General features: G+C 36.5%; 1 protein-coding gene across 1 annotated transcript; it reads right to left on the bottom strand.

Annotated features, from left to right (window-relative positions):
• Positions 1–3: 3 nt before the first annotated feature.
• On the bottom strand, positions 4–26,583 carry nfatc4 (nuclear factor of activated T cells 4). The gene is made up of 13 exons (XM_014967459.2): positions 25,914–26,583; positions 16,987–17,153; positions 15,390–15,905; positions 14,285–14,460; positions 12,956–13,118; positions 11,848–11,948; positions 9,749–9,850; positions 8,138–8,325; positions 7,912–8,052; positions 6,641–6,696; positions 4,666–4,792; positions 1,527–2,216; positions 4–269 (listed from the first exon to the last, which is right to left on the bottom strand). The coding sequence occupies exons 1-13, from the start codon at positions 26,098–26,100 to the stop codon at positions 208–210; spliced, it is 2,676 nt and encodes an 891-aa protein (XP_014822945.2). The 5' UTR covers positions 26,101–26,583; the 3' UTR covers positions 4–207.
• Between the last annotated feature and the right edge of the window lie 1,417 nt (positions 26,584–28,000).

The following is a 28,000-nucleotide window of genomic DNA, read 5'->3' as shown; positions in this document are numbered from 1 at the left end:
GCGTAGTTTCTTATATAATTTATTTTGGCAGATATTTTAAAACATCAGTTTCCCTTTTATAAAACAGTGGTTGGAATAAAATTGCATACATTTCCCACCAGATTCCCCTGTCAGCTATGTGCTACTGCAGTTATCCCAACTTAATACCAAGTGCAAAGGGAATTTAAAAAGATGCTGAACATCAAACCGGGTTCATCACGGGCTGGACTAGTTTTTCATGTGCGAGCCTGACTGGTAGGCCTGGATGTCCTCCCCGATGAACTCTGACACTATGGAGGAGACAGAATAAGAGAGGAAAATTACCAACTGAATTGTGTGTAACAAATGTTGCACTTTTGGTTCCTAATCAAACCAAGTCTAACCGACTATTGGGTGATAAAACATCCCAAAGCAGGGATGTTAAACTAATTTTCGTTTTAGGCACAAACAAGATGTTCCAAAGGGCGGGTTGAGCCAGAATGTACAGATAAAACCCACTAAAAACAGTTAAAATAGCAATAAATAGCTGTGGCTGCATCTGACGAGTATAACGGTGCATTAGGCTCATTGATGATAAAGGGAAAAAAAGGAGTAAATTATAAAAATGTTCAAAATTTTTTGAAAAATTTTCAAAAATTAGGTGGAAATTTTCAGATTAATCTCAATAATTTTAGTTCTGTTTGTTTTCTGTGTGTGTTGTGAAAACGTTATGGTACCTTTTTGAGGTTGATTGTTTATATTTATAATAGAAAAACCTACAAACAATCTAGTATGGATCCCCCTATGGCACATGGAGGATTTTTTTTCTTTTGCGTTCCCTCGCAATAATGTACTGATCAGTTCATGCGGCATAATTGAATACTGAAAGTCTTTCTTACGGTGTCCACCATATTTTCTGTATAATATAGGGCTTTAGTAGGTTTTTTCCATGTATGTTAAAATCTTGTTTGTGAAGTATGTGAAGTTTTATGCACCACAAAGCTATGTGCAAAATGCAAAAGCAGTTTCTGTTTATTACCCTGTGAGTACGGGGTAATGTCATGACTGACTGTTTTGATTGTGTTTTGTTGTGTTGGTAGTCTGAATGGTTAATAAAGATGTGCAGTTCCATCTCAACTTTACACAAATAAACACAAATAAGTGAATAAACTGATTTTCTGCATCAAAGAGGCTGCAGCTCTTTAAGTGCTCTTTAAGTATGTATTTGCAATTTCAAATCGACATTTCTGAATGTATACAAAACAGATTAGGGCGTATTTGCTAGTTTATTGCGAGGTAACGCAAAATAATTTCTTCCCCATGTCCACTAGGTGGCTCTGTAATCTAGTGACCAAACACATAAATAGGTATTTTAGCTCATTTTTCCTGTATTAGCTGCATTTAGCTGAATGGACTACATCCATGTTAATCAACATGATTGTGATGCTACAGATGCTAGTCACTACATTTGGTTTAAATTTAGCACTGTTGCTAATTTTGAGCAGCAGTACCCCTGATTCTGGTCAGATCTTCATAAATGTTCTTGTTGTCTCTTATAGCTGCCTCACCTTCTTCAAAGGTAATGTGGTGCATAGAGGCCGAGCTGGTGAACTCCAGTGGACACTCCTGGTTCTTGGCGTCCCCGTCTCCCCCGTGACTCGTACCCAGCATCCTTCCCTGAGGTTCCCAGCCCTCGTAGTGGGAGTACGGCGCCGAACAGGCGTCCTGGTAAGGGTTGGACGGAGGCGAGGGACACAGCTCCTGAGGATAGGTGGAGTACTGAGGGAAAGGCGAGGTGGGGATCGGAGGCAGCGGGGAGTTGGCCAGGGGGCTTTCAGTGGGGAACGGGCTGAGAGAGGAGGAGTGGGACGGAGAGGGCGAAGAGGACAGATAGGGAGAGTCCAGCCACGGGGAAGGAGACGGGGACGGAGGCTGAGGACCGCGTGGATACAGAGGGGGGAGCAGTTCGGTGAAGCCCAGCTCCAGGTTCTCAAAGCTGGGGTTACGCTCAGACAGAGGCGCCCTGGACCCGCCTGGCTCCTCCACGGTGCTGTCGGGTTTGGGGCAGTACTCCTCTTGGTAGCTCATGGTCGGGCAGGGAGGGGAGTAGGTGGAGGGGTAGGGGGGGAGGTGGAAGCCGAGGCCGCGGTCGTCCGACACGTGGAAGCCCCTGTCCATTCTGGGCGGACACACAGTTCCCCCGTCCAGAGGGGGAACAGAGGGACGGGACAGCAAGGGATCCTCTTCTTTAAACATAACTGAGAGGAAAACAGACGGAAATTATCTAATTCACATAATATTTAGATTTATCCTGGGTTTTTCATCATTACCAGGTTAAAATGGAGCTATCTGTATCAGCCCCAAAATAGATAGGGGATCAGTGACAATGCACCCTATCTATTTAGATCTATTCAGTCTAATTCTATACTTTCTGCTCTGATCAAAGTAAAGCTTTATTATTTATTTTACTTTATATTTAGAAGTCCTAACTGCACTTTCTGAATCATCTGAAAGAAGATTTGTTGTATTTTATTTTTTACAGGTTTAACCAAGGTAGTCAACCTATTGCTTTGTCAATTTCAGTTTCCTTATTAATTATTTTACATTGGCTGTTAAACTCCTTTGCACTAATTGAAGAAATTAAAGTTGTAAATGGCTGCAAACAGATGTACAGTTATACAACCTTACATCTTTGAGAAGCAGAAGTGGAGCCTCCTGCACAGCCAACAGGAATGCAGAAAGTGGTTACTGGATGGTTAAGTCAACAACAAAACACTTGTCTTTTCCAGCAGCCATTGGACGGCACATAAAGCGGTAAAACCAGGTGCTGGAACTCCGCTCTGGTTGCTAGGTAACGGCGATGGGCTTAGCTGTGGTTGCTAGGTGACGGCACACTGCCCGTCAAATGTGGCTCAACATTAGAGAGGTGTTTGAAAAGACAAATTTTCCAGACACCACAAATCATTAACCTATTGCCAAAAAACAGCTGGGTCTTTTTTTAAAGCATTTTAAAAAGAAGTTGTGTAGAAAAACATGCAAAAAGTGAATTTTACATAATAACTTCCCTTTAAAGTTTAGTAAAATATATGCTTTTATTAACCTGGTTTGATAGTAAATGTTAAATGTAAGACATAAAGTTAACACATACTTTATCAGCTTTATTAATCCACATGGCTGCAAATAATCTCAAATATGCAGAATGAGGTAAAGATTGTAACCATTAAACTTGCAAAACTCAAATTTGTACTGCACAGAAACAGGAGAAACAAAGCACGATGACTGCCTTGTATGTTGTTACAAACATACAAATTGTAATGAGAGAAAACAGGAATATAAACGTTACTGATTTAGCTATTTTCTGCAAGAACCACACAAACATAGGAGATGTTTGTTTTTTTCACCAACAAAATTATTTTCACCTCTAGTTAAAGTGTGTAAAAAGTCTTGATGTAAATTCACCTTTTGCTGATATATATATATATATATATATATATATATATATATATATATATATATATATATATATATATAATTGTTATTAAATTAGCATTACTTTGCACTCCTAACCATTCCTGCAGCAACTTTTAAAATACATTTTAATATTCCAAGAACTTTTAACAAAGTAAATCAACCATAGAAAAAGACCTAATTCCGTCTTGCCAGCACACATTAAGCAGAAGGCAGCGTTCCTACAAATATCCCACTTTAAAACTCCAGACGTTTCCTGCCAGGATCTGGACAAATTTAAATCAGGAAACATTTTTAACAATTGGAGATATCTGGGCTGGTTCATCCTAAATTTAAAACAGATTCTTCTAATCAATTGATCAATTGATTCAAGTAGATGTAAAAGGATCTGGAGGCCAGAAAGGAAGTGGCGTGATGTTTGAGTGAGTGTGACTTAAGAACAAACAAGATTCATCAGATGGAGAAAAAAATAAAGTTTTGATGTGACTTAAAATAAAGATCATCATGTAAAAAAGTCGAAAATTAGATTTTTCCATCTTAGAAAACTAAATATGAACACTCACTTTTTTCCCATACAAAATTTTCAGTTTTTCTCACTTGTCCAGACTTGAAAATAGGTCTCTGTAAAGCCCTCTGTCCATACAAAACATGTTCATCACATTTATCCACAAAATAATTCTTAGATAACGAGATTTTAGATTGGTAATTTCTGCCTATTTTGAGCTGTTTTAGGGGTTCCTGTCACTTTAAATTGAAATAAACTGCTGGCCACGCCCACCAACTCAAAATTTAGAATTGCATGTGAAAATGGATGCAAACAGATACACAATTACACAACCATACATCTTTGAAAAGCAGAAATGGGGCCTTCTGGACAACCAACAATAATAGTGGTTTCTGCATATAAAGTGAAAAACAAACACTTATCTATTCCAGCAGCCATTGTACAGCAGAAAAAAACAGCTGACAGTGTAATTACTAGTATAACAGCCAATGTGAGATAAATAATAAATAAACCGAGACTGAAAAAACAAACTGCAACGAACCTTCACTCAAATGCAATTACGAGTTCTAAATGTAACGCAAAAAGGAGGACAAAGCGTGGAATTAGACTGAATAGATCGGCCCTTATTGATCGGACATATTGTCACCAATATGAATATCGGTCAGTGCGTCTCTACTTAATTAATGGAGCGTTAGTGAAGTTACGATGAGGTAATAAGGCCGCGAGACGCTCACCAGGAAGGTACTTGAAGCAGTGCGTGCTGCTGCGCTTCCTCTTCCCGTTGGAGACGTACAGACTGACGGACACGGGCCGACTGACAGAAAGGTCGCTGTAGGCAGGAACCCTCACACACAGCAAACACTGCAGCAACAAATACACACATATGTAGCTACGCATTATGATACGCTGTTCAAATATATAACTAATACAGAGAATAAACCTTAAACATATTGAATGAAAGTTTTAAAGTGTAAGATTAAAGCCTGACGACAGTTGAAACCAGATATTTACATTCGCTACATAAAAAGACACAGACACATTTTTTTCTTGCTGTCTGAAATTAAATTAAACCAAACTTTTTTTTATTTCAGCTTATTTAGAATTACCAAAGTTATTTCTATTTGCTAATTTTAAAATTTTTTGAGAATTTTTTTCAGAGATATTTTCTTGAAAGTTTCCACAAATTCAAAAGTTGACCTACATTTGTATATACTTACCTTCAGTTTATTCAGTGTATGTAAATATCTGGTTTCAGCTGTGTATGCATGTATGTATATACCTGAAAACAGATAGTTACACACACTGAATAAACTGGAGTTAAGTGTATCTATACAAATACATAAATCAATCTTGAGTGTCTATAATTAAAAACTAACTAAATATCATAAAAGTATAAACATTTTTGGACATAAGCACATCCTTTCTGTCTTCTTGGTACATTTCCATTAGAGGGAAAAGAATGGACTGAAATGCGAGTGACTAATTTTTAAACAACATTTTGTTAATAGTTTTGCCTGTTTTATCCATTTAGTTCCTACAGATGTGGCGCTTTCAGCAAACAAAAGAACGATTTTAACAGGCTAATCTGGGCACATTAGACTCCATGTTGGCAGAGGCTCAACCACTGAGGCTGTGCTGTGATTTAGTTTTATAGATCTGATTTCATGCTTTTCTACCTACTGCTTAATAGTTAAACTATTGTTTCAGACACAAATTTGCTGCTAAAAGCCAGTATGGACACATGAAGAACTGAACCAGTAAAGAATGCATTTACACTCGCTTTTAAAAGTGACATGTGGTGTGGATTTTCTGCAAAATGTGGGCAGATCGATACAGATTACCAATAATATCGATACCAGATCAGTATCAGTATCAGATCAATGCTCTAGTGTCAGATTCCCTCTTGATATTTTAATTTATTTTTGCATTGTAGTTTCTCAATTCGACCTCATTATTTATTTATTTATTAGTTCTCAAATTAAAGTTTCTTTCACTTTATTAGAAATAATGCACACAAATCGTGTTAGTGTTTTATTAAAAATGGTTTGGAGACACTTTTAAGCTTTGTCCAAATTCTCTCAAGGTAATTCAAATTAAAAACCACCCAAACACCCAAAAGTCAGAAGTTTGATGATATACCATGTAAACCACAAATAATAGCACAACAATTTTCATACTGATGATTATTATTTTTAGGGGAATTTTGTTTATAGAGACATTATAATCAATCTGGTTATGATTGTATTTGGTTTCTATTTTCATTTTATTTATTGTTTTGGTTATCGATTTTTTAATTTCCAGTTCCAGTGTTTTTGTCACAAAACTAAAGATTATTGGTCTGGAACTTGCATTATAAAGCCATTATCAATATACTACTTGAAAATAATCACAAGACAACAATATTATCATTTATTGCAATAATTACTGGGTCAATTTATCACTATTTATGCACTGCAAAGTGGTGTAAAGAGGTGGCATTGCTGCCTTGAAGCAAGAAAGTCCTAAGTTCACCACCCAGTCTGCTATTTTTCCACAAAATGTTGCAAGCTAGCAATCAAGATGGCAAACCTGATGGTATCAGATTGTCTTTTATTTTATGTATCCACATTTCTGTTGCTTATATTCAAATCTATAACGACATAAATATAAAAGTATTCCCTGGATGGATCATCAACAGACATTTAAACTGAATGAGAGTCGTAAAATTACCTCGTTGCTGTTGTCCCGGTCAACATGCGCCTCCTCCTCCCACTGTAGTTTCCCATCTGATGTGCCAGAGCAAAGAGAAACTTTATATTTGGTAAAATACATTTAATTAAAAAAGCTTGGGATTGATGAAAAAACAACAAAAATAACTTAGAGGCCTGAAACATAAAGATTTTTAATCCAATAAACATCTCACTGAGTATATCTGTACTCAACATCAACAAATACAGCAAGTAATAATTTTAGTCTGTCTTTAGAATAAAATATTAAATCCACATTTTTGGGATCATAAATTCACGGAAAATATGCTTTAATGCCAAAGGTAAAGAATATTGTTTTTTTTTAATATTTGTTTCACGGATAAACTTTTAAATGTAGCATCTCGTTTTTGAGGGGTTCTTACAAATATAAATGTAAACAACAATAGTACAATTGTAATAAATCCAAAATATAATAGACAAATAAAGAATAACTTCATAGCAGAAGTAGGAGTACTTTTAAATGGTTTGTCGAAAGTTATATTCCCTCCAGTTATTATTTAATTAAAAAACAAAAAACTAAGATTGATTTTTTAAAGTAGCATTGCATCATTACTATGCATATTGATGTCCAGATATATCTACCAATGAGATCAAACACCAAGTGTCACATTCAGATTGAGTGACATCAAATCCTGAATGATGAGGAATATACAATAATTGCAGAAATTATAATTATTGAGAACTTTAAATAGATGATTTCAGGGCTTCTGCAGGTTTCACAAACACTTTTAAAGATATTTCTATAACCACTATAAATTAAATTGAACCCCTGCTTTACAATAAAAGAAAAAAAAAAGAAAAAAGGAAAGAAAGGAAAATAGCATATTTTGTATAGCTCAAGTGCAAGCTTTTTAGCTCAAATTGCACGTAGCATCGTACAGGATAGCAACAGAGGTGAGCAAAGTGATAATCTACACCTAGCCAGCTAGCTAAGGATTAGCAGCTAATTAGCGGTAGCCTCAATAAGCTTGAGTCGCAGAACGTAATGAAGATGTCTGGGTGCGACTGAAACTTTTGCCTGACAGAAAAGTCCGGCAAGAAAAAAAATCTACATTGAATATTTGAGATTAAATAGTCCAGCCACGACAAAATTTAAGATATGTGATTACCTTAAGGCTAGCTTAACATTTGACTGTGTACAAAATAGCCCAGGGTGTATTTGCTTATTTATTTAATTTTATTTCATAATGTTTTCTGACTCTACGTAATTTTGGGTTGGTGTCAAACTCATACCGGTGCCTCTCTCCATGAAGAGGACTCTGGAGATCGGCAGGAAGTTGGTACCGCTCAGCAGCAGCTCCTCGCCTCCCTCCACCGAGCAGGACGTGACGCTGACGGACTCGATGACAGGAAGCTCCTGGGCCGACCGCTGAGCTGAAGCGGCAAACGGACAAACGTTGGCCTCTCGTTGAATTACAACAAAGTTTTAAATTCAGTTGAATTTTGTGCAGCGTCTTACAGCATTCAATAGGCAAAGAGGCGACCTGCAGAGCCAGGACGCGCCCAGGAGGGCCCACAGGGGGCGCTACAGGGAGGTGAGTACGAAACACCAGACGCACGCGAGTGTTTTTCCTCCCGACGTCCGTTTCGCCTTTTCGCAGCTCGATGTCGGAGTTTCTCAGTTTCAGAATTCCAGCGCAGTCGATGCTGAAAAACAAAGTTGTTAAATGTTTTCTGAAGTAGAAGAAACTTCAAACCTTCATAAACGATCTTATGTTTATTTTCATCACGATAAAAATATCTTGACAGCATCTTCACATAAATTGAAAAAATAAAACAAAGAAATTTAAAAAAGACAATTTTAACTTCTTTTATAGGTAAGGAAATTCAGACATAAGAGAAAAAATAGGATTTAAACTTTTACAATCATCTTTCTTCAAATGTGGACAATTGAGGTTTTGGAATATCTTAACAGAAATGCAGAAAATATTTTTGGACTGTACTCTTTAGAGAAAGATATAAGTTAAAAAAAAAACTCAGAAGCAGCAGATTAAGTCCAAATGTTGAGCAGCAACACAAAAATCAGGCACTAAAATTTTGCTAAATTTGAGCAAATCAAGGCAGATATAAATATTTTTTTAAGTCTCAGAAGCTAAATGCAGTTTTAAATTTGAAGTGAGAAGAAAAGTCTGTCCAAAACAACTTAGCTTATGTTGTTTACTTATGGAAAAGTAATTGCACCCTTATTAAACAATAAATTAGCTTTGATTAACCAGATTTCATTTGAAAAGCTTAGCTTAATTTCAGTTTTTCATCTGGGCTTGGTTTCTGACAGATAGTGGTGGGCACGCTTCAGCTAATATGCTAATACCGTAGCTAATTTTTCATCTAGCGCCTTAGCTAACCGTGAAAACACTTAACGCACTTAGTTCCCCTATGTAACTGTTTTTTTCCCCTAAACTCTGAAGTGATACTGTACATGGCTGTTTTAGAAGCTTTCATTTGAATAAAGTTCAGCATCTGTGTTGAAGTTTTGGTTAAGTAGTTAGATGTTCATATTCATGCTCTTATTTTGAAGTGGTTGTACGCAGTACTGTAGTTCCTTCTCTTCTCCTAAAGTTGTCCACTTGTGGTCCATTGCAGACATTTATTCTGTATTAAAGATGTAGTAAACAGTTTAAAATCTACCGATATGCTCTCTGACCGAAGGCCTGCTCCTGTGTTCAGTTAGGCAAAATTAGCAACAGTTAGCAAAACTCAACAACTAAAAACTGAAACCAGAAGTGAAAAATCTGTTCCAAAGAATCACTTTCTGTGCAGGTAGACATGCAATAACAGATTTTATTCTGTTTAGGGGAATATACTGTTGTAACAGTTGGTGAGTTGGGTATTAGCTTTAGCTTCTGCTAAATACCATACTGGAAAAGCACTTTAGCTTTAGCATAACTAATGCTAATTATTAGTGCTTTTGGGTTTGAGCAACTAACTTTTTAGTTATCGATGTGCACCACTGCTGACAGTCATGAAGAATAAAGAAATCTTAAACATAACCTGCCTGACAACATGAAGTGGGCTAAAAGATTTGAAACAGCAACACAAACCAGATTTAAAGGCTTCAATTTGTACTCACAGGGCGGTCATGTTGTTCTCTGGGTTAAGCGGGATGTCCAACAGTTTGGTCCCTGCCTGGACGCTTTCATGGCTGGCTGTTCCGACCATCTTCCCGGTCACCCTACACAATGAGAAACATTTAAAATTAAGAGTCCAAAAACTCCAAAGAATGTCGGGTACATCACCTTACCCAAGATATTTCAATTATCTGTTTCCCTTTGAACATTCATTTGACAAATATCAAAAAAACAAATGAAAATACTCTTTTTTTTTTACATGTTAGAGGTGGAAAATCACTGCAAAAACACAACATTTTAAGAGACAAGACATTTTTGGTCTTGTTTTTAGCACAAATATGTTATTTCGCTTGAAATAAAACAAAACTAACTTACAAATAACTTTTCAGCAAGATAAAAGAGCTTGTTTGAAGTCAATAATTCCTTAATATTTATTATTTAAAAACATACTAGTTTCATAGACAGATTATTTCACTTATAACAAGGCAATTTTCTCATGTTATAATCTGCCAGTGAAATTTCCAAAAATTTGTCTTAAACATCTTGCAAAGTAGAACCCATGAGGAAACAAAAGCCGTAAATTCAGAAGTTTACATGAATCTTATTTAGTCTTTGGTAGAATTGCCTTTAAACTAAATGACATCACTGCTAAAATACATATTTTACCAAGTATTTTTGGTCTAGTTTCTAGTGCAAATATCTTAGTACACTTGAAATAAGACAAAACTAACTTCCAAGTAACTTTTCATAATGATATAGGAGCTCGTTTTAAGTCAATTAGTGCTGGTTCCACTGGCAGATTATTTAACTTATAACATGGTCAAAATGTCTTGATAAAAGTGAAATTATTTGCCATTGGAACAAGAAGTTTTTCATCAATATTAAAGATTAATTGACTTAAAACAAGCTCCTTTATCTTGCTGAAAAGTTACTTGTAAGTTAGTTTTGTCTTTTTCCAAATCTACTAATATATTTTCACTAGAAATTAGACCAAAATACCTTTTAAAGACATATAAAATAAGTTAATCTTTCATTGTAGTTGAATGTATATTTTCCTGTAACATTTCTAGATTAACATGCACCAGAATTATGACAGATGTCTGACGTCCATGACATAAAAGTCAGATAAAATGTGACGTAAACATGTAGTATCACATATTCGTTAAAAAGTAAATTTCTTCTTCATCACTTTAACGCCTGGATCCATAAATGATCATAAATTAAATTATTTCTGCAGCAAAGCCTCAGGTACTTCATTACTGTTCACATGTTTATTCTGGCTTTCTAAATATTTGTAATCCAACTAAACAATAAGTATACTTTTATTAAAAACAACCAGTACTTGTCCTACTTAGACGTTTTAAAAAATCTCAAATGAGCTTGAATTGTAGCTGTGATGTCCTGAATTCATCCTGATATTATTTATCCGAGTCTGATGTTTGTATTTAGAGCTGAGAGAAAATGGGAGGAGATATTTCCTGGCGGCAGAAAACGATTCGTTACGCTGCATTTAAAGCTGCAGTCAGATGATGCATCTTGTGAGGAGGTTTAGATTTAATTAATTGAAAAAGAAGCATGGAGATAAATTTGTTCTCTTTGGGGTTTTTCATCATAGTTTAGTTTCATTTCATTGTGACTCTTTGTTTGTCAAACTCAGTTAGTTTTTAGAGTGTGTTTGCTAGTTTTTAGTAGTTGAATATAGTTTTATTGTTTAGGCTTAGCTTAGTTTTTATTAGTTATAGTTTTTCATACCTTTGTTCATTTTTATTAATTATTGTGATTGTGTTAATGAATACCATTTTCAAAAAATAGATTCAATTATTGTTGAACTACAAATTGTATTTGCCGTTTTCTCCCAGCTTCAGTGGTGTTATAAACTTCTAGTCTGGGGGTGGGGGAATCTATTTCACATCTAATACATGGATTCATAAAACATAATATAACTTCAGTATGTGTTAGTTTTATAAATACATGATATAGTTCCAGTTAGTTATAGTTTTTCTCCATCAAACACTGTTTTTGTTTATTTCAGCTAATAAAAAATGTTTATTTCAGTTTTAGTCATTTGTTTGGTTGTTTGGTTGCTGACGCTGGTCTGTACCTGTGTATCTGGTAGAAAGGATGAGGCCTGATCGAGCGGTCGTCAGCCGTCCCGACGAAGACCTGCAGCGACAGCGGCTTCCTCTCTACGTATCCGCACAGCTGGACACAGAAACAAACCACACTGTGACGAGAGCAGCAGGAGACACACATGTGACTTTGCTTCATTATCACAAAAACACCGGAAAAAATTTAAGTTCTGCTTAAGGGGGTGGCCAAAGTGCGGCACGGGGGCCATTTGCGGTCCTCTGGATAATTCTGTGTGGCCCCCTGCCACAGTTTAAAGCAAATATAATAATTTTTCATTTATTTTAGTTTACAAATTTTGGTGGCAAATAAAATCCTAAATTTACAAGAAGGAAATGTTTGGTAATAAATAAGTTTCTTATTCACTCAAATTCTAAAGTTTGAATTTATTGTTATTTTGTATAATTATAGGATTATAAACTCAGACTATTTTTTATGATTTGCATCTTAAAAACCTTTTTTTAGATGCAAAAATTTGATTTGCTGGTATTTTGGGGGGGGAAAATCTGAAAATATGAAAAATGTAAAAAAAAAGATTCTAGACAATAAAAAGTCGACTATTTAGATGAAAAATAGATTTTTGAATCTTAAAAAAACAACAACTATTTTTTGCAATTTATAAAAAATATGAATATATAAAAATATATTTTTAAATTCTAAAAAATATAAACAAAATTTTAGATTCTAAAAAAGTAAGTTTTTTGCATCTAAAGACCTTTTTAAATATTCAAATGTCTTTTATTTAAAGTAAATAAATGTACATAAGATAAATATAATTTATCACATTTAATAAAGTAAATTTATTAAACGTACTTTATAAGATCTAATAAAGTAAACAAATTTTAATAAATTATATATGAAATTTAAAGTTAATTTAACTATTTACTTTATTAAGGTAAATAATTACTTTATTATTTGAGCAGATAAAATAATAAAAGCCACATGAATTTCTGCATTTAATAGAAGAAAATTACTTGAGTTCTTTGAACTTTCGTTTGGACCCTTCTGGTTTAAATAAAACAAATCTGGAGTAAAATCCCAGTTAGATGTATTTCCTGCAAAGTGAGAAACGTCGGTCGCACCTTGACAACAGGATGTCCAGTTGGTGCGGCTTTGACGGCGCCTCTGCTGCCCTCCGTCTCGTAATGGGCTCGATGGTGTGGCCGGGGTTGCACCTCGATGCGCAGCTCAAACTGGTCAAACTGGGACGGGAGCGGCCAGTCAAGTGGAGGCAAAGCATTAGACCTAAAGGACAGAAGATTAATGCTTTACAGCTGAGAAAAACATAGATAACAGCACCCAGTGTGAGATATAAAGCTAATAAAAAGATTTAAATTAGGACTGGTTGTTTCTGACTGAGTGGTGTACATCTGCAGTTAGAAATGGGAGAAGGCACAGGAGCTCAATCTTTTGTCTTGAACTGTCACACTTTTTTTTTTTATAAAAGTTACTAGGGGTGCACTGATTACATACTTTAACATATTTTTACTCAAGTAAAAATAAAAAGTAGACATCCAAGAAATTTTTGGTTTTGATAAAAACGTCTACTCAAGTAGTGAGATCAAATTATCAATCACTTAATACTTAAAATAACATAAACAGATGGACCAAAATGTAAAGTTAAGTGGAAATCTTGGTATTTTAAGGACAAAAATTACAATAATTCATATCAGTAACAAAATAAATAAAATCAGGCAAAACAACTCGTTTCCAAATTAGTTTCTTTCAATAAAAAACTTCTGAAACTTTAACAAAAACTGCACATGTGTGTCTGTGTCTGGTGAATTTTTGGTTAAAACATCTCTGTTTTTCACTCAGTGGGTAGAAAATCCAGAAATTTTACTCAAGTAAGAGTCGAAGTAAATTTTTCCCAAAAAGTTACTCAAGTAAAAAAACTAAAAAGTACAGCGTTGTAAAAATACTCCTAAAAGTATTTTTTCCCCAAAAAGTTACTCAAGTAAATGCAAGTGAGCAAATGTAAGTAGTTGTTAAGTAAAAGGTTGAGAGGTTTGACTGACAGACTGGCCCACCAGGTCATTTAGCATCATTTCAGACAAAAAAAAATGCTATTGGCCAAAAATCTGAATCTTCAAGTGAGGTTTTTAAGAGATCGGGCAGAAATCTGCAATCTGTGCACCTCTAAAACTTGCGTACTGCAGCTTTAAGAGTGAGAACGTGTACATGATTGTTTGTTTCTTTCTTGCCCTCTGATGTACTGGAGACCTTTCCAGGGTGGCGGTGCAGAATTTATGGTTTGATTTTGACTATTTGAGATCAGATTTTAATAATTCTGGAAACTCTACGCTGATACAGGGTGGGCACACTTCTCAAGTGTCTTTTGGTTGTTTTTCAGTTTGAACAGAGGACATCAGAACCCCTCACTCTGGTTTTTATATAAAATGTGTTCCTGCCTGAAGAGAGGACTGTGGGCGCTGGCTCTGGTTCTGCCCCAGGCCAGGGCAGGGGGAACTGGGAGGTAGTCCATTCCCAGAGACGGTGGCTCTCTCCTGGGCTGCTGGGTCTCCGGCAGCGGACAGGGGGAGCTTCGGCCCAGACCCGGTTCCTGGTCCACTTCTCTGGGAGACAACTGCAGCGAAACACGTCTCTGTTTAACAGCTGCTCTTATTGGCTGCATTTACACTACAAATATCTTGGTTTATATTCTGCTAATGTAAAAAAGCAATTATGGTGTTTCCATTAAATAAATTAAAATCAAACACGATTAAGTTTGTTTACACAATACGTCATTAAAAATGAGGGCAGGATTTACAGTGACATGAGATAAATTCATATTTCAGCTCTCTTCATTTACCAGCCAATCAGAATTTGAGCCACAAATATTTCAGAATTTTTTCTAGCAAATTTCTTGACTTTTAAAACTCACAGGGAGTTTTTTTTTTTTATTGGCGTGTTTTTGTTGTAATTTGTGCAATTGATCATTAAATGGAAACCCAGTTGCTTACTGTGGCATATTAGGACCACTGTGTTTAGGAAGGAAATTAAGGGAGGAGTGAATTTCTGCCAAAAAGCTCAGAAACTTTGAGATTAATCTCAGAAAATTACTAGAAAAAACAAGGAAGTCTGAATTTGAAAAATCAAAAATTTGCTAGAAAAAATTAGAAATTTTTAGATCGACCTCAGAAATTCTCTCAAAGAAAAACAGGAAATTTCTGAGCTTTAAAAGTGAAAAATGTTCAACTTTTGATACTTTTCTCAAAAAAATTTGAGATTAATTTCAGATTTTTTTCAGGGAAATTTTTGACTTTTCAAGCTTCCCTGAGTTTGAAAAAAATCTGTAAGATTGATCTAAAGAAAAATTTCTGACTTTTTTTGGTGAAACTTTATTCCTCTTTTTTTCTATATTTTTAGAGCAAAACCGTTTTAGTACAAAACATGTTATTTCGAAATTGACATGTTTGCATAAAGCAAATTTATTTTCATACTTTCAATTTGCACAATTTTATGGCTAATGGAAATACTGCTAATTGTTTTCTCATAAAACAACCGAACTTCCACCTGCTCCAGGGATGTCTTCCTGGTTTTCTGCGGGATGTTGAGTTCACAGCTGCCAGGCAGCACCTGCGACTGCGAGGCAGACTCTCCGCCCTCCAGGTTGCATCCCTGCAGGTCCTCTGAGTAGCTGCTCCTCCGTGAGATGCAGGGAGACGCCAGAGGAGAGTTCCTGCGCTTCTTTCCTCCTGGGGAAGTGGGCCTGGAGGACGGGGAGAGTCCGAAACCGACATTGCCCTCGTTGAGCTCCTCTTCCTCCACCAGCAGGGAGTCGCAGCTGGATGCGGGGCTGAGCCAGCCGCGGGACGACGGGCTGGAGGCGGGGCTGGGGCTGAGGGAGCCGGGGAACCGGTCACGGTAGGAGAAAGGGTCCAGGAGGGGGAGGTAAAGGCGCTCCCTATCCCAGCCGCCGCCGCCGCTGCCCAGGTCCCAGTAGCTGGGGACGGGTGGCGCCGGGTCATCCTCCGGGGAAATGGTGGTGATCTGAATGCTGGGGCACTCAACCACACAGGACTCCGACACCTGGACGAATGTAAAAATATATAAGTGTTTGTTTTTTAAAGAAATTTAATTTACATCAGAGTTCAAAATACATGGTACAGTACATTACATGAGTGAAAAGACACAGAAAATAAAAAGACAGAAAATATTGTGTTTTAATGAATGAACATTATTAACTGTGTGTGTGTGTGTGTGTGTGAGTGAGAGAGAGAGAGAGAGAGTGTGTATGTAAGCAATGATGGCAGAGGCATCATACTATGTAACAGTACATATTTTAGAATATTTCTGCTCTTAATGCTTTGAAAACTGAAATAACTGCTTAGAAAAAGAAAACTGGCCAATGAAATGTGTTCCCCTATAAACTCCCTTTAATATATATATATTTTTAAAAAGTCACATAAATTAAGAATAAAGCTAGACAGCATTCACTGATCAGTTATGCCTATTTTGAGTTGCTTTAGGGCCTCTTGTCACTTTAAATCCAAATAAGCTGCTGCTGGCTACTCAACATTTACAATCGCACAAGAAAACGACTGCAAGCAGATGTGCAATTACATGTTTGAAAAACAGAAGTAGAGCCTCCAGTGCAACCAACAAGAATGCAGCAAGTGGTTTCTAGAAGGTAAGTCAACGACAAAACACTCGTCTTTTCCAGCAGCCATTGTACAGCATATGGCTGCTGGAAAACCAGCTGACCAAACATGCTGGAACTCTGCTTTGGTTGCTAAGTAACGGGGCTAAAGTTCCGCTTGGGTTGCCAGGTAACTGGGAAGTTTTTGAAACGACTCATTTTCCAGACATTTTTTTTAAGTGCTTGGATAAATTTTGGGGTGGAGTCATGCTTTCAAGGTGTACGGTGACATTTGACCCTAAAATCTGCTGATTTATGAACTCATCATACCAAGCAACGTTTTTCCAATCTGGAATTGTCTATTTTTGAAGAGATTGTGTAATTTTTAGCCTTAGTTTCCTATTCTCAGCTATAAATCTCAATAAAAGTTAGACAAAAATCTTAAACACTATAAACAGAGTGTGGAGCCCTAAGGAAAGCAAACCAGTTAAAAAGTTTAGTTTAGTGAGTCATGAACTGTCTTCGTCTCACCTGAACAGAGCGGGCCGGCAGGCTCTCATAGGTGCCGCTGAACTCTCTGACTGCGGCCCGTCGGGGAGGCGGCGAATGCATCCCTGCCCTCTGATTGGACGAGGGTGGCGGGCTGGGGATGTTGATTGAGTGTCCTGCATGAGCAGTGGCTAAGTGGTTGTCCGTACCTGAATGAATGAAAAAAAAAAAAAAGAGCTGTGAGGTTGAATATAAGGAAAAAATGTGGCTTGGAAGACCAAAAGGGACAAAATTAAATAAATGTGATCAGGGCTGGCCAAAACCTTTATGAGGCCCTGAGCAGATCTTGATTTGGGGGCCACTTTTACCAACATGTCAACACCAGATACTTCATCATATACCTACTTTTATTAGTGTCATTTGTAATTAGCTTACCACATACCGGTGTTATTATGGCCTTTTATTTTCACCCTAAAGTAAAGACGCTCTAATTAATTTGCAGTTTGAAATACAAAGTGATATTTAAGTGTGGAATATAAATTTAACTATTTAAAAGTAACACTGAATTTACAGTAAACAAGTTTAATGTCTTTTGTTTTTAAAATTTGGAACAGATGTGTAAAATGAACAAAACATGCAAACACTGCAAAATTAAATCAAACAATGCTCTTGGGAGCCCCCAAGTGGTGTTAGGGCCCTAAGCAGCTGCTTAACTCGCATACGCCTTGGGCCAGCTCTGAATGTGGGTATCTGTTCCTGAATGAGTGATTGAAAAAAATGAACTGTGAGGCTGAATATATGGGAAAAAATATGGTTTGGAGGACCAAAAGTGACAAAAATAAATAAATGCATCCTTAAATCAGTATTTAAATGTACCATTAGATACATAAATGTCTAATTAAATGTTAAAATAATTTATTTAATAGACAATTATAATTTTTTAGATGTTATTAAATCATTAAAATGGAAACTTTTAGTAACTGGTGCAGAAAAATAATTAAATACATATTTAATTATTTCATGGGTCTTGTTCTTGTCCATTAATTCAGAGGTGCGGGGCTGTGGGCGGGGCTTATTCTTATAGTTAAACCCCACCAGTTTTACAATCGATTCTTCAACTTCTTTCCGCTACATAGTCTGGGAGACAGTTTCCTGCTGCTACATTGTTGCTAATAGTAAAAGTTTTCCAAAGATCCGCCATGATTTTCAAAGAATCAAGCTAGGCTAACGGAGTTGAAGAGTGTTAGCCTCGTCCCTTGACTTTAATTATATGTTTGCATTTAGTGATTTATTGACATATTTAATGAATTTATTGTGTATTAAATGTATCAAACATTTATTTATTTAATGGTAAATTCGATTAATTATTTAACAATTAATACATTTTGTCACTTATAGCCCTCCACATGTTTACAGACATTTTTTTTAGTTTTCACTGGGAATAAAACTCAATTTAGTCTGTGAACTTTTGTTATATATGTATCCTCTATTTTTTCCTCAAAACCTCAGTCTGTATATTTGTGCTGGTTTACTTCTGTTGTTTTGGTTTGAGATTATTTAAAAAAGGACGCATTAAATTTCAATCAAACTCTTGTAAACAGAATTACTGATATAATTAAGATTCATTTTTCTACATGAACATGCCTTTATCATTTATTACACATTAGTTTCCCTCAATTTGCAGTAATTGTTGCCGTATGGAAAACACACCCACTGGGGCTTTTTAAAGCAAGCCAACAAAAGCAGTGGACTAAACTGCTTAGCCTGTTTTATTACAATTATATCAATATCATAGGCTGGATTTATTTTTTTATTAAAATAATGCAGCTGATTTTTCTGTGATAACAGGTCACTCAATCCTTTTATTGTTTTTATGGATTAAGAAAATTAGCCTGTAACATTCAAGTGGGGTTCATTCCAGCTATTTTTGATTTTACAGCAGTTTTTATGAGAACAACATGATCTTATAAGTTATTCAAAGACAGATAAACGACTACCTAGACCTTTCTAATTGAACCACCATCTGGTGAAATAAACCTCAGTATAATGACATAAACCAAACAATCGCCAGGTCAAAATGAGTTTTTCAAACTTGTGGTTTGTGCTGAGAGGTTATTTTTTTAAAAAGAAAAAATTAAGCTAGCTTTTTAAAAGAAACACTGCAATAATATTTTACTTTCAATAAACATTTTTTAAAGTGTTTTATGTTATTATTCGGACATGAACTGTATGTGGGTTTACGAACCTTGACCTGTTTCTTTTAGCTACGTACTTTGTGCATCGTTATGGCCTTTCATTTGCTAGATGCTCAGGAAAAGTCAACCAAGATGAAATAGTGGATATTTCATCTTGATTGATGCATTTTCTTAACAAGATCCTTTTGATCTGAGGATACAAATGAACTGATTGTGTTTCATAAGTGTCTGTTTTCTGAAGTAGTAAATAAAAATCTTTTTCTTTCAAAGAAAACATTCAGGCCAGATTACAACTTTATTAAACAATGTGTTTTGGTGAAACCAAACTTTAATTTTGGGCCACAAATCCAAAAGGTATATTTGACACAAAAACAACACAGAACATCACCAACAAAACACCAAAACCCACAAGAAAACATGGTGGTGGTGCCATCATGATGTGGGGATGCAATTCTGTGTTTTTATTGAGGTGAGTGAAAATATGAAAACAGTAACAGAATGTGATGAAGTGAAGTTATCCCCTCCAACTTTTCCAAATCAAACATTTGTGCTGCAAATTTTTTGTTTGTGCTGCATTTCATTTAAGATATTAATAAATGTTTAAATGTTTGGAGGTTATCAACAGTCAACTCGCCAGTCCACATTTACAAAATCAAACAAAATAAGGTGTCCATCAGCTGTGCTACATTTGTGCAGCAACATTTTTTGTTTGTGCTGCAATCGGTTTAAACATATTAATAAATGTTTCCAGGTTATCAAAGGTCAACAAAATCAAGTGAAATATGAGATCAGTTAACAATTTTACATTTGTCCAGCAAAGATTTCGCAACTTTGCAAATCAGCCAATCCAGGACCACCATTCATTTTTCCTTGGCGCTGATTGGTTGAACCCCTAAGAGCGTAAATAAGGAAAACTGTTGATGTTAGCTTCTGCAGTAGAGCCAAGATGGCTTCCACTTTTCGCATTAAAGCATTTTAAGGTATAATAGGTGTAGAAAAAGCTCTAAAGTATATATTATATATATAGTCACCCCCAAACTGGAGCAGTGGCTACAACAGATCCCAGGAACAACATCAGACATCTCAGTCCAGAAGCAGTTCTAGGCCCAGCCAAGATACTGGAGGAACCCTCAAGCTCCCAGGCCTCTGGTAGAGGACCCGAGCTCAGAGGATGAGAGAGACCACCCGCGGAGGGTGAGAAGGGCATTTTTTATATAATAAAACCAAACACTTCAATGGGAATGTGTGCAATTTTAAGAGCTACTATAGATTTTTTGGAGGGGTTAAAGGTCCAAGTTATACTTTCTATTAAAAATAGTCTTTTTGAGCATGAAAAAAATGGCGTCACGACCAAAATGATGACAAACTCATTCGTTCCTTATTAACAGCTGCATACCAAGCAGCTAGTTTTTATAACCGGCACTAAAAGACATTTTCTTATGCATGTAATCACCAAAAGTTTTTTCAGTTTCATTTCAAACAGCCACCCAAACAAGGCCACAGCCGCGTGGGGCCACACGTAATTCCCGTCTCCCACACGGAGCATCGCAGCGGTTTTTCTGTAATGAGCGAGGCTCCATCTGATCATTGTTGTGCAACGATGGCGGTGAGCCATGCAGGCAAATTTTGGGCAACGTGGACACACAACTGAAACCGCCAACAAATTACGAGTTAGGGTTTTAAAAAAAATCTCTTCAAATGTTTCCTGGCAAAAGAAATATTTCCAAGTGATTAAAGCTGCTGTACTGAGGCAACTTTTTGTTTTAGATCTGGGCGTATGTGTGTGTGCAGACCAGTAAAGTTTATGAGCCTCGAAAGCTTACCTAACACTTATTGAACACAGTAAAAAAGCTATTCTAAAGTACAAAAGATCTTAATAACTGATTTTTTTAAAGCAATGTATACCCCCAACCTGAGAGTTACAGCCCCCTTGAGAGATCACAAAGTATGAGATATTTAGAAAGCATAGGCCAGGATTTGTGCAATGAACCCCTAATATGCAGGAGGACTGTGGCATTAACAAAAATGCAGTGAGAGCTTTTCAGAAATCAAGTTTTTAGATGTAAAATGTCATAAAAGGAGAAGGTAAACAAATAAAAGTTTGAAGTTTGAGAAATAATTGATGGAGATGCACCAATCAGTCAACTGGAGATCAGAACAGGCCGATTTCTCCTCCATCACATCTCTCACATTTCCATTTGCTTCACTCATTCTCACATTGGTATTTATGTGTGGCACCAAACTCTGAACAAGAATGTGAACTAAAAGATAAAATAGATAGAGATGAACCAAAATAAGGGAACAAAACTGGCTGATACCGATTGGTAATGATATTTGGTATCAGTAACAAATTTCTTAGTTTTTTGGTACCAAAAGTACCAAAAAACTAAGAAATGACGTAATTTTCTGTCTTTAAAATACAGAAAATACATCAAGTACTTGATGCACTCTTCTTTTCTGTTAGATTCATATGTCTTCATGGGGATAAACATGTCACTGTTTATTTTAGAGATAGATTCAAAACTATTTCCTCTGTCCAAAAAAAATCTGCATCACATTTTTATATGTTATAATCTACAGCAAAGAAGAAAACAATCAGAAACAGCAAAAATTTGAACTTGGTGATGATCAGTGCAACTCCAGCAAATAGAGAGTAAATATTCTAATAATAAGATGTATTTTTAGAGCATCAAAGTCTACTAAAGTCCTTTGATTCAGTTTTTTATGTATATTGAAAGTCACATCAGTGTTAAAGGAATATGATTTGATGCATAAAGTCGTATAAAACTACATATAAACTACATACCTCTGTTAAAAAAACATGTTTCTGTTTTATGTGTAATAGTCCTTAAGAAAAATTGAATAAATTAACACTTAAACCAGCAGATTAGAGCTCAAAAATGGAAATGGTTATCGGTTTGATTGGTGCATCGATAAATTTATCTGCTCAGAGATTATGACTCCAAACTTAAACATGTGAAATAAAATGTTATTTCCATCTCTAGTGTCCAAAAGAGATTTGGTACTTCCTGAAACAATAATCTCAATTCCTCCAGATTATCCATCACAATCCAAATAGAAGATATACATAATTTAGATTTTGCATTTTCATATTTACTTTTTGAAGTCAGATATTTTGGTTTCTGCAGTTTTGCAGAAGTTCTGTCTGAATTTGCATCTGCTGCTGAGTGACATCAAACATACCAAAAGGAAATGGTATAGTATAATAAAATATAATGTTAAAATAATAATCCAGTAAAAGCTCCATGTTGTTGCTGTAAATTCCCTTAAATTGTCACGTTTAATTGTGCAGCAGCTCATTTTTGTTTGACGTTAGTTTGCATCCTGTATGTTGAACAGATGCGTCGAGAGGATAAAGTAACGTATGAACCACAAACTTTTCATTCCTGTTTCATTCCCGACATCTAAGGGACTTCGCTCCATATGTGAAATAAATTTGTCTTTGAAGTGTGAATTCACTTGTTAAAATTTATTGGCAGGAGGAATAAACATGCTGAGGTCTTGAATTAAAGATTTCTTACTGCTACCCACAAGTATGCATGTGTTTTTTTAATAGATCGATGTTTTATTTCAAGATGTCTGCATCTTCGGTTAATGTTGCTAAAGAAACTGATTATGAGAAATAGCACTGATGCTTAATTTAAAATTGAACTGAAGAATAAAAAATGTGGCACCAATAAATGATTAAATATGGCTTCCTTATGAGAAGTTTAAATAAATTTAGCATGAGTAGAGAAGAAGAATGAAGACTTTAAACCTCTAAAACATGAAACTTTTTAACTTAAATGAAGATTTTCTCTAATTACAACAGATAAACCAATCATTTTTTTCTGGACTTATACCAACTTAAGGTTCTGATTAAGTTACTTTCTGAAGGCTATAACACATAAAAGAGAAGCTTATTTGATAAAGGTATTAATTTTTAATTCAAGAATAAACAAATTAATTAAAAAATTATCTGTATTTATTCCTGCAAGACAACAGTGCTAAATGCACAACCATGCAGATTCACAGAGTATCTGTCCCTAAATAGTCCCAAAGTGTGGCCCAGGGGCCATTTGTGGCCCCCTGGATGATTTTGTTTGGCTCCTCGTTTCACAATTCAAGAATGGAGCGATTAATTTGAGATTTTTATAGACAAATAAAATCTTCTTAAACATTTATTTTGGTACAAGATAAGGCTTTTTTATTTTATTAACAATGTTTCTGATTTTATTTATTACATTTTGGTAAATCTAGCAAGTGCTGCCAAACCTTTGCCAAAAAATAAAAAACGAGAAAAGTTTTGGAAAATATTTACTTGTTATTCAATGCAGCAACTGTGCCAGATGCTATTTCTATAACAGTTAGACTACTTTACTTTTTTTTTTAAAATATCATCTATTTAGAATATTATTGGAGAGATAAAGAAAAACAGGAAATGTTTTCAGAAATAAATATTTTCAGTTTTAATTTTTTTTTAAAAAGTGCCGACCTAATGGCAAAAGGTTTGGACACTCCTGGCATAACAAATTTAGACACAAATAAATAGTTGAAGATTTTGTTTTGATATATCTAAAAAAAAACCCGAAAAGGTGAGAAACTGATTTTTCAGTGACTTCCTGATCAGAATAGAAGAGTACGCTGTAAAAAAGTGTAGTTTTTACAGAAAACTCTGGCAGCTGTGGTTAAAAGCATTTTCTGTAAAAATGACAGATATTAAGTAACAAACTCTACTAATAAAATAATATGTAGATTAATTTACAGTGATTTAAACCACAGCTGAATTACATTAATAAACTTTTAAGTCTACAACAATTTTAATGTTAATTTTACATTATTTATAAGTTCCATTTTTTCAAAAACAATTAATAAAACTGTAGTTTTTCTACTACCTGAATATTTTTCAGTTTTTACCACATTTGTAATTTTAACCAACTAAATTTTATTATGCTCATATATAATTGCTGTAAAAACAACAAAAACATTTTGTTACAAAGGTTTCTGTGAAATAAAACATTTGTTTTCTACTTTACAATTTTTTCTGTTGTGATTTTACATAGTTTTTGAGTAAATTCCACTGCCATTTTTAACAGTGTACCTTAAAACAAAACAGGCAGGTTTCTGATCTTTTGTCAGTGAATCATTTTTATCATTAATGTTTTGGCTTTTGGGTCTGTTTTGGAAAATACTTAGGGTTAAAATAATTCAGTTGCTCCATTTTCAGCAGACGTAGTTTGAGTTGAATTAGGAATACAGCGGGCTCAATAAATCGGGGTTATATTTTTTATTAATAAGATTATTTTTTTGACAATGTGTCCCACTCCATGTGAGAAGCTGTTGCTGAACTGGAGAGCTTCTTTAGTGACAAACTGCTTCATCCTTGGTGGACAAAAGAGCGTTATCGTAGATCCTTCCTCCCAGAAGATGTTAGACTCTATCACTGCTACCAACATCCTGCTGATATTTATGCAGTTTTACTCAATTTAAACAACATTCCTGCTGGTATTTGCTCATCTCTGTTGTTTCATTTTCACATATTGTTGATACTCTGTTGTTGTTTTCATTCACAAATATACATGCATATTTTTACAAATAAAAAAATATATACAATTTTCCTACCCAGTTTCTCATTCCTTGGATTGGAGAATGCCATTTTTCATAACTTTGCAGTATTTTATGTTATAAAAATACTGTACAGTATATTAAGCTAAATTGTTTTATATTTTTATACCTTTATTTTTGTGTGAACATACATGCCTCAATTGCCTGTCACTTTGCAGCTGTTATACCTAAATTTCCCCAATGTGAGACAATAAATTATATTTCTATTGTCCTTCTCTTCCTCTCCTCTAAAGACCTTTGGGTTAACAATTTGAAAGAATATTAGTACTTTGTATATTTGCCTTCAAAAGTGAAAAAGCTTTACATTTCAGAGCATTGTCTCCTTTCTTCTGCTTTGTTTGTATATAGCATGCAAAAATGGTGAAACTTAACCTAACATAAAGATGTTACACTTAAACATTTATGCATGCATCAAAGTGTGCCTCCAACTGAAAATAAAAGTGAAAAACGGTGATTTTTGTGCATTTATGACCTAGAATGTAATTTAATATAAAGAAGAGAAAAGTTTATTCTTCAATAAGTGGCAGATCGAAGAAAAATAGAAGCAAAAATCAGCTGAATCTGATCTCCTAGCTTGGTGCATCTCTCCTGAACTTCTCCTGCAGTTGCACATTCATGCCTGGGGTTTGGTAATCCAACTAAATGCCAGTGTGGGCGTGAAACAAACGATTGGATACGATGCGTGTTTGTGAGAGTTTTGCGGTTAAAAATGAGAGGGAGATGGAGGCCGAGCGAAAGAAGGGAGGTGCGCTCAGTACACACAGAGGTTGAGGTTCCTTCCCAGATGGCAGCTGTTAACTTTGCTCACACGCACAGCTGATTAGAAACACATTGAGTCTGGGGCCGCACGCACACATGTCCAAACACATGCACACGCGCGCAAATGCGCACAACAAACAGGGAAACGGCGAGATATGCACGCAGATGCATACCAAACCAAAAAACAAAGCCGCTGTGAGAATTCACCCAGGGAAACAGGCACGCATGCAGCCTGAAACACAAACACACACCACATTAGCGGATGCATATGGATGGAGGCCGTCATTACCGTGGATCATGCAACTACACAAACATGCATAAACGTTCCCATGCATTAAGAAAGGTTCCAGCTTCTTTATCTGCAGCCTGAACTGAAATTATGACTCTAACCGAGGTTGCTGGAGTCCAGCCGCAACAGGGCGCCATCACTTTCCTCTTCCCCGCCGACGGAGCTCTCCGGCTCGGCTGTGCGCGCCGGGGACGGCCCCTGGATCTGCCGCTGAGGCGGGTCCTCCTCAAACACCAGCTTGAACTCGAACTCGCCCTCCTCCCAGCCCGAGCCCGGCGCGGCCCCCATCGTCCTCCGGATCAGGACCCAGAGATCCGATCTCAGTCTCCTGCGACTCCTTAAAGGGCGCCACGAAAACAAAATAATAGTAATTAAAAAAAACTTTCCCAGAGGTTTTCCAAGAAGTTTTAGCTTTCTCCCATCAGCGCGTCATTGCGCAAAAACTATCCATCCCCCTTCTTTTTCTTTCTCCTCTTCTTCTTCTTCGGGGTTTTGCTTCGGACCCCCTCCAAAAAAAAAGTTTCTGCTGCTTCTTCTCGCTTTATTTGCAAGTTTATCCAACCGGATGCTTCGCGGTTAGCTTTAAATCATCCTTAAAGAAAAATCAGCAAAACTCCCAGTAAGCATCGGTCTTTAATCCCAGTTCCATCGAGATCCCACGACTCCTTCCTCTGTCCCGTTTGAGGCAGAGAGAGAAGAAAAAAGTTCATCAAATATTTTTGTCGTCCTTTACCCTTAATTGCCTTTGGGTGGGTTTCCCAGCCCCGGCTGCTCCGTTACTCATTCCCCATAGGACTCTGTATGTGTCAGTCATGAATCCCCCCCTGCCCAACCTCCAGCCTCCCTCCTCTGCCTCCTTCTGGGTTTTCTTTCTGTCACATTTACTTCACATTCTCTTCATACAGTCTAGTAATCCGGTTTTTTCCCATCATCATAGCTGCTCTTTTCCATTTGGCGGCTAAATTTTGCGTCAGAATTGGAAGTTTTTCCAGATATTTGGGTTAAAAGCAGAATGATTGTTATTCTAATCATGACCAGGAGGCACGGGGAGCTGCTTAGTCTCTCATACCTCCATTTGTAGACCAGCTGCATGGCCACCAGGGCTGCAGTGTTAACTGTCAGTTAGTGAACATAAGAGGGCCTATTTCCTGTGGCGATGAACGCAACAACCCCCCTTTTTTGGCTGTCACTCTTCCCTCTCCTCCCCATTTTCTTTTTTTACTTCGTCTTGATTTTTGTTCTCCCCCTTGACCAAGTCTCTGTCGTCTCTTCTCCCCTCCCTCCTCTTCCTCTCCACCAAAGATCTGTTTCTCATTATCCTCTGTAGTCTGCTCTCTGTCTGAGTCAGGAGAAGAAAAACTTAAATAAACACACTCACTCTTGGTCTCTCCAACATCTCCATGCTCTGACCCCCCTCCGGTTCTCACAACTGTCGGGTGTATGCTGTGCTGGCGTGTAACCGGGGGCTCATCTCACTCTCTGGGTCGTCCTCCAGGGCCTCGGGGTCCTGGATTGGTCTCAAGGTGTTACAGTGTGGTTAGGTTGAAGGGGAAAACTGCAACCAAACAGGCAGACACAAGGATTTCCAAATCCCCCAACAAAACCCAACATCACTAAATCCAAAAATGACAGAACAAGACTGAGACATAATCAGAGGAACTTGTATTTAGTGGTTAGAAAATTAACCATGAAGTTGGCTTGTGCTTTTCTGGAAACATCTGCTTTTCTAGTTTCTATTTGTGGGATGATAACATAACACTATGTAGACACTGTAGAGCAGTGGTTCTTAACCTGGGTTCGATCGAACCCCAGAGGTTTGATGAGTAGGTCTCAGGGGTTCGGCGGAGCCTCTGCCGTGGAGGTAAAGACAGGCTGAATAAAGTCGTGATGACGCCCCGCTTTGCCATCACTTGCTGCAGAACTTGTGTCTTTAATTACTTCAGCAAAGCTCAGTTTTTACCAAATTCTGGAGAAGGACCTCGCTGCAACAAACAGAAAGGGTCGGGGACGGACCACTGACAGTCTCATACCTTATTTGGAAATGGGACCATTGCACTCCGGAAGTGAAGGGGACGCTATTTCCTATTTTATCCGCGGTCTCCCGTTTTAATTTTCTTTTGAGATCTGTGATATAGCTTCATCCTTAGGAAGGAGTTTCTCTCTCAGCATGTATTTGAACTTCTCTCTT

Source organism: Poecilia mexicana, unplaced genomic scaffold (genome assembly GCF_051168715.1).
Source record: "Poecilia mexicana isolate PSO_F unplaced genomic scaffold, ASM5116871v1 scaffold_17, whole genome shotgun sequence".
NCBI classification, from domain to species: Eukaryota; Metazoa; Chordata; class Actinopteri; order Cyprinodontiformes; family Poeciliidae; genus Poecilia; species Poecilia mexicana.
This window is presented reverse-complemented; position numbering and strand designations above follow the sequence as displayed.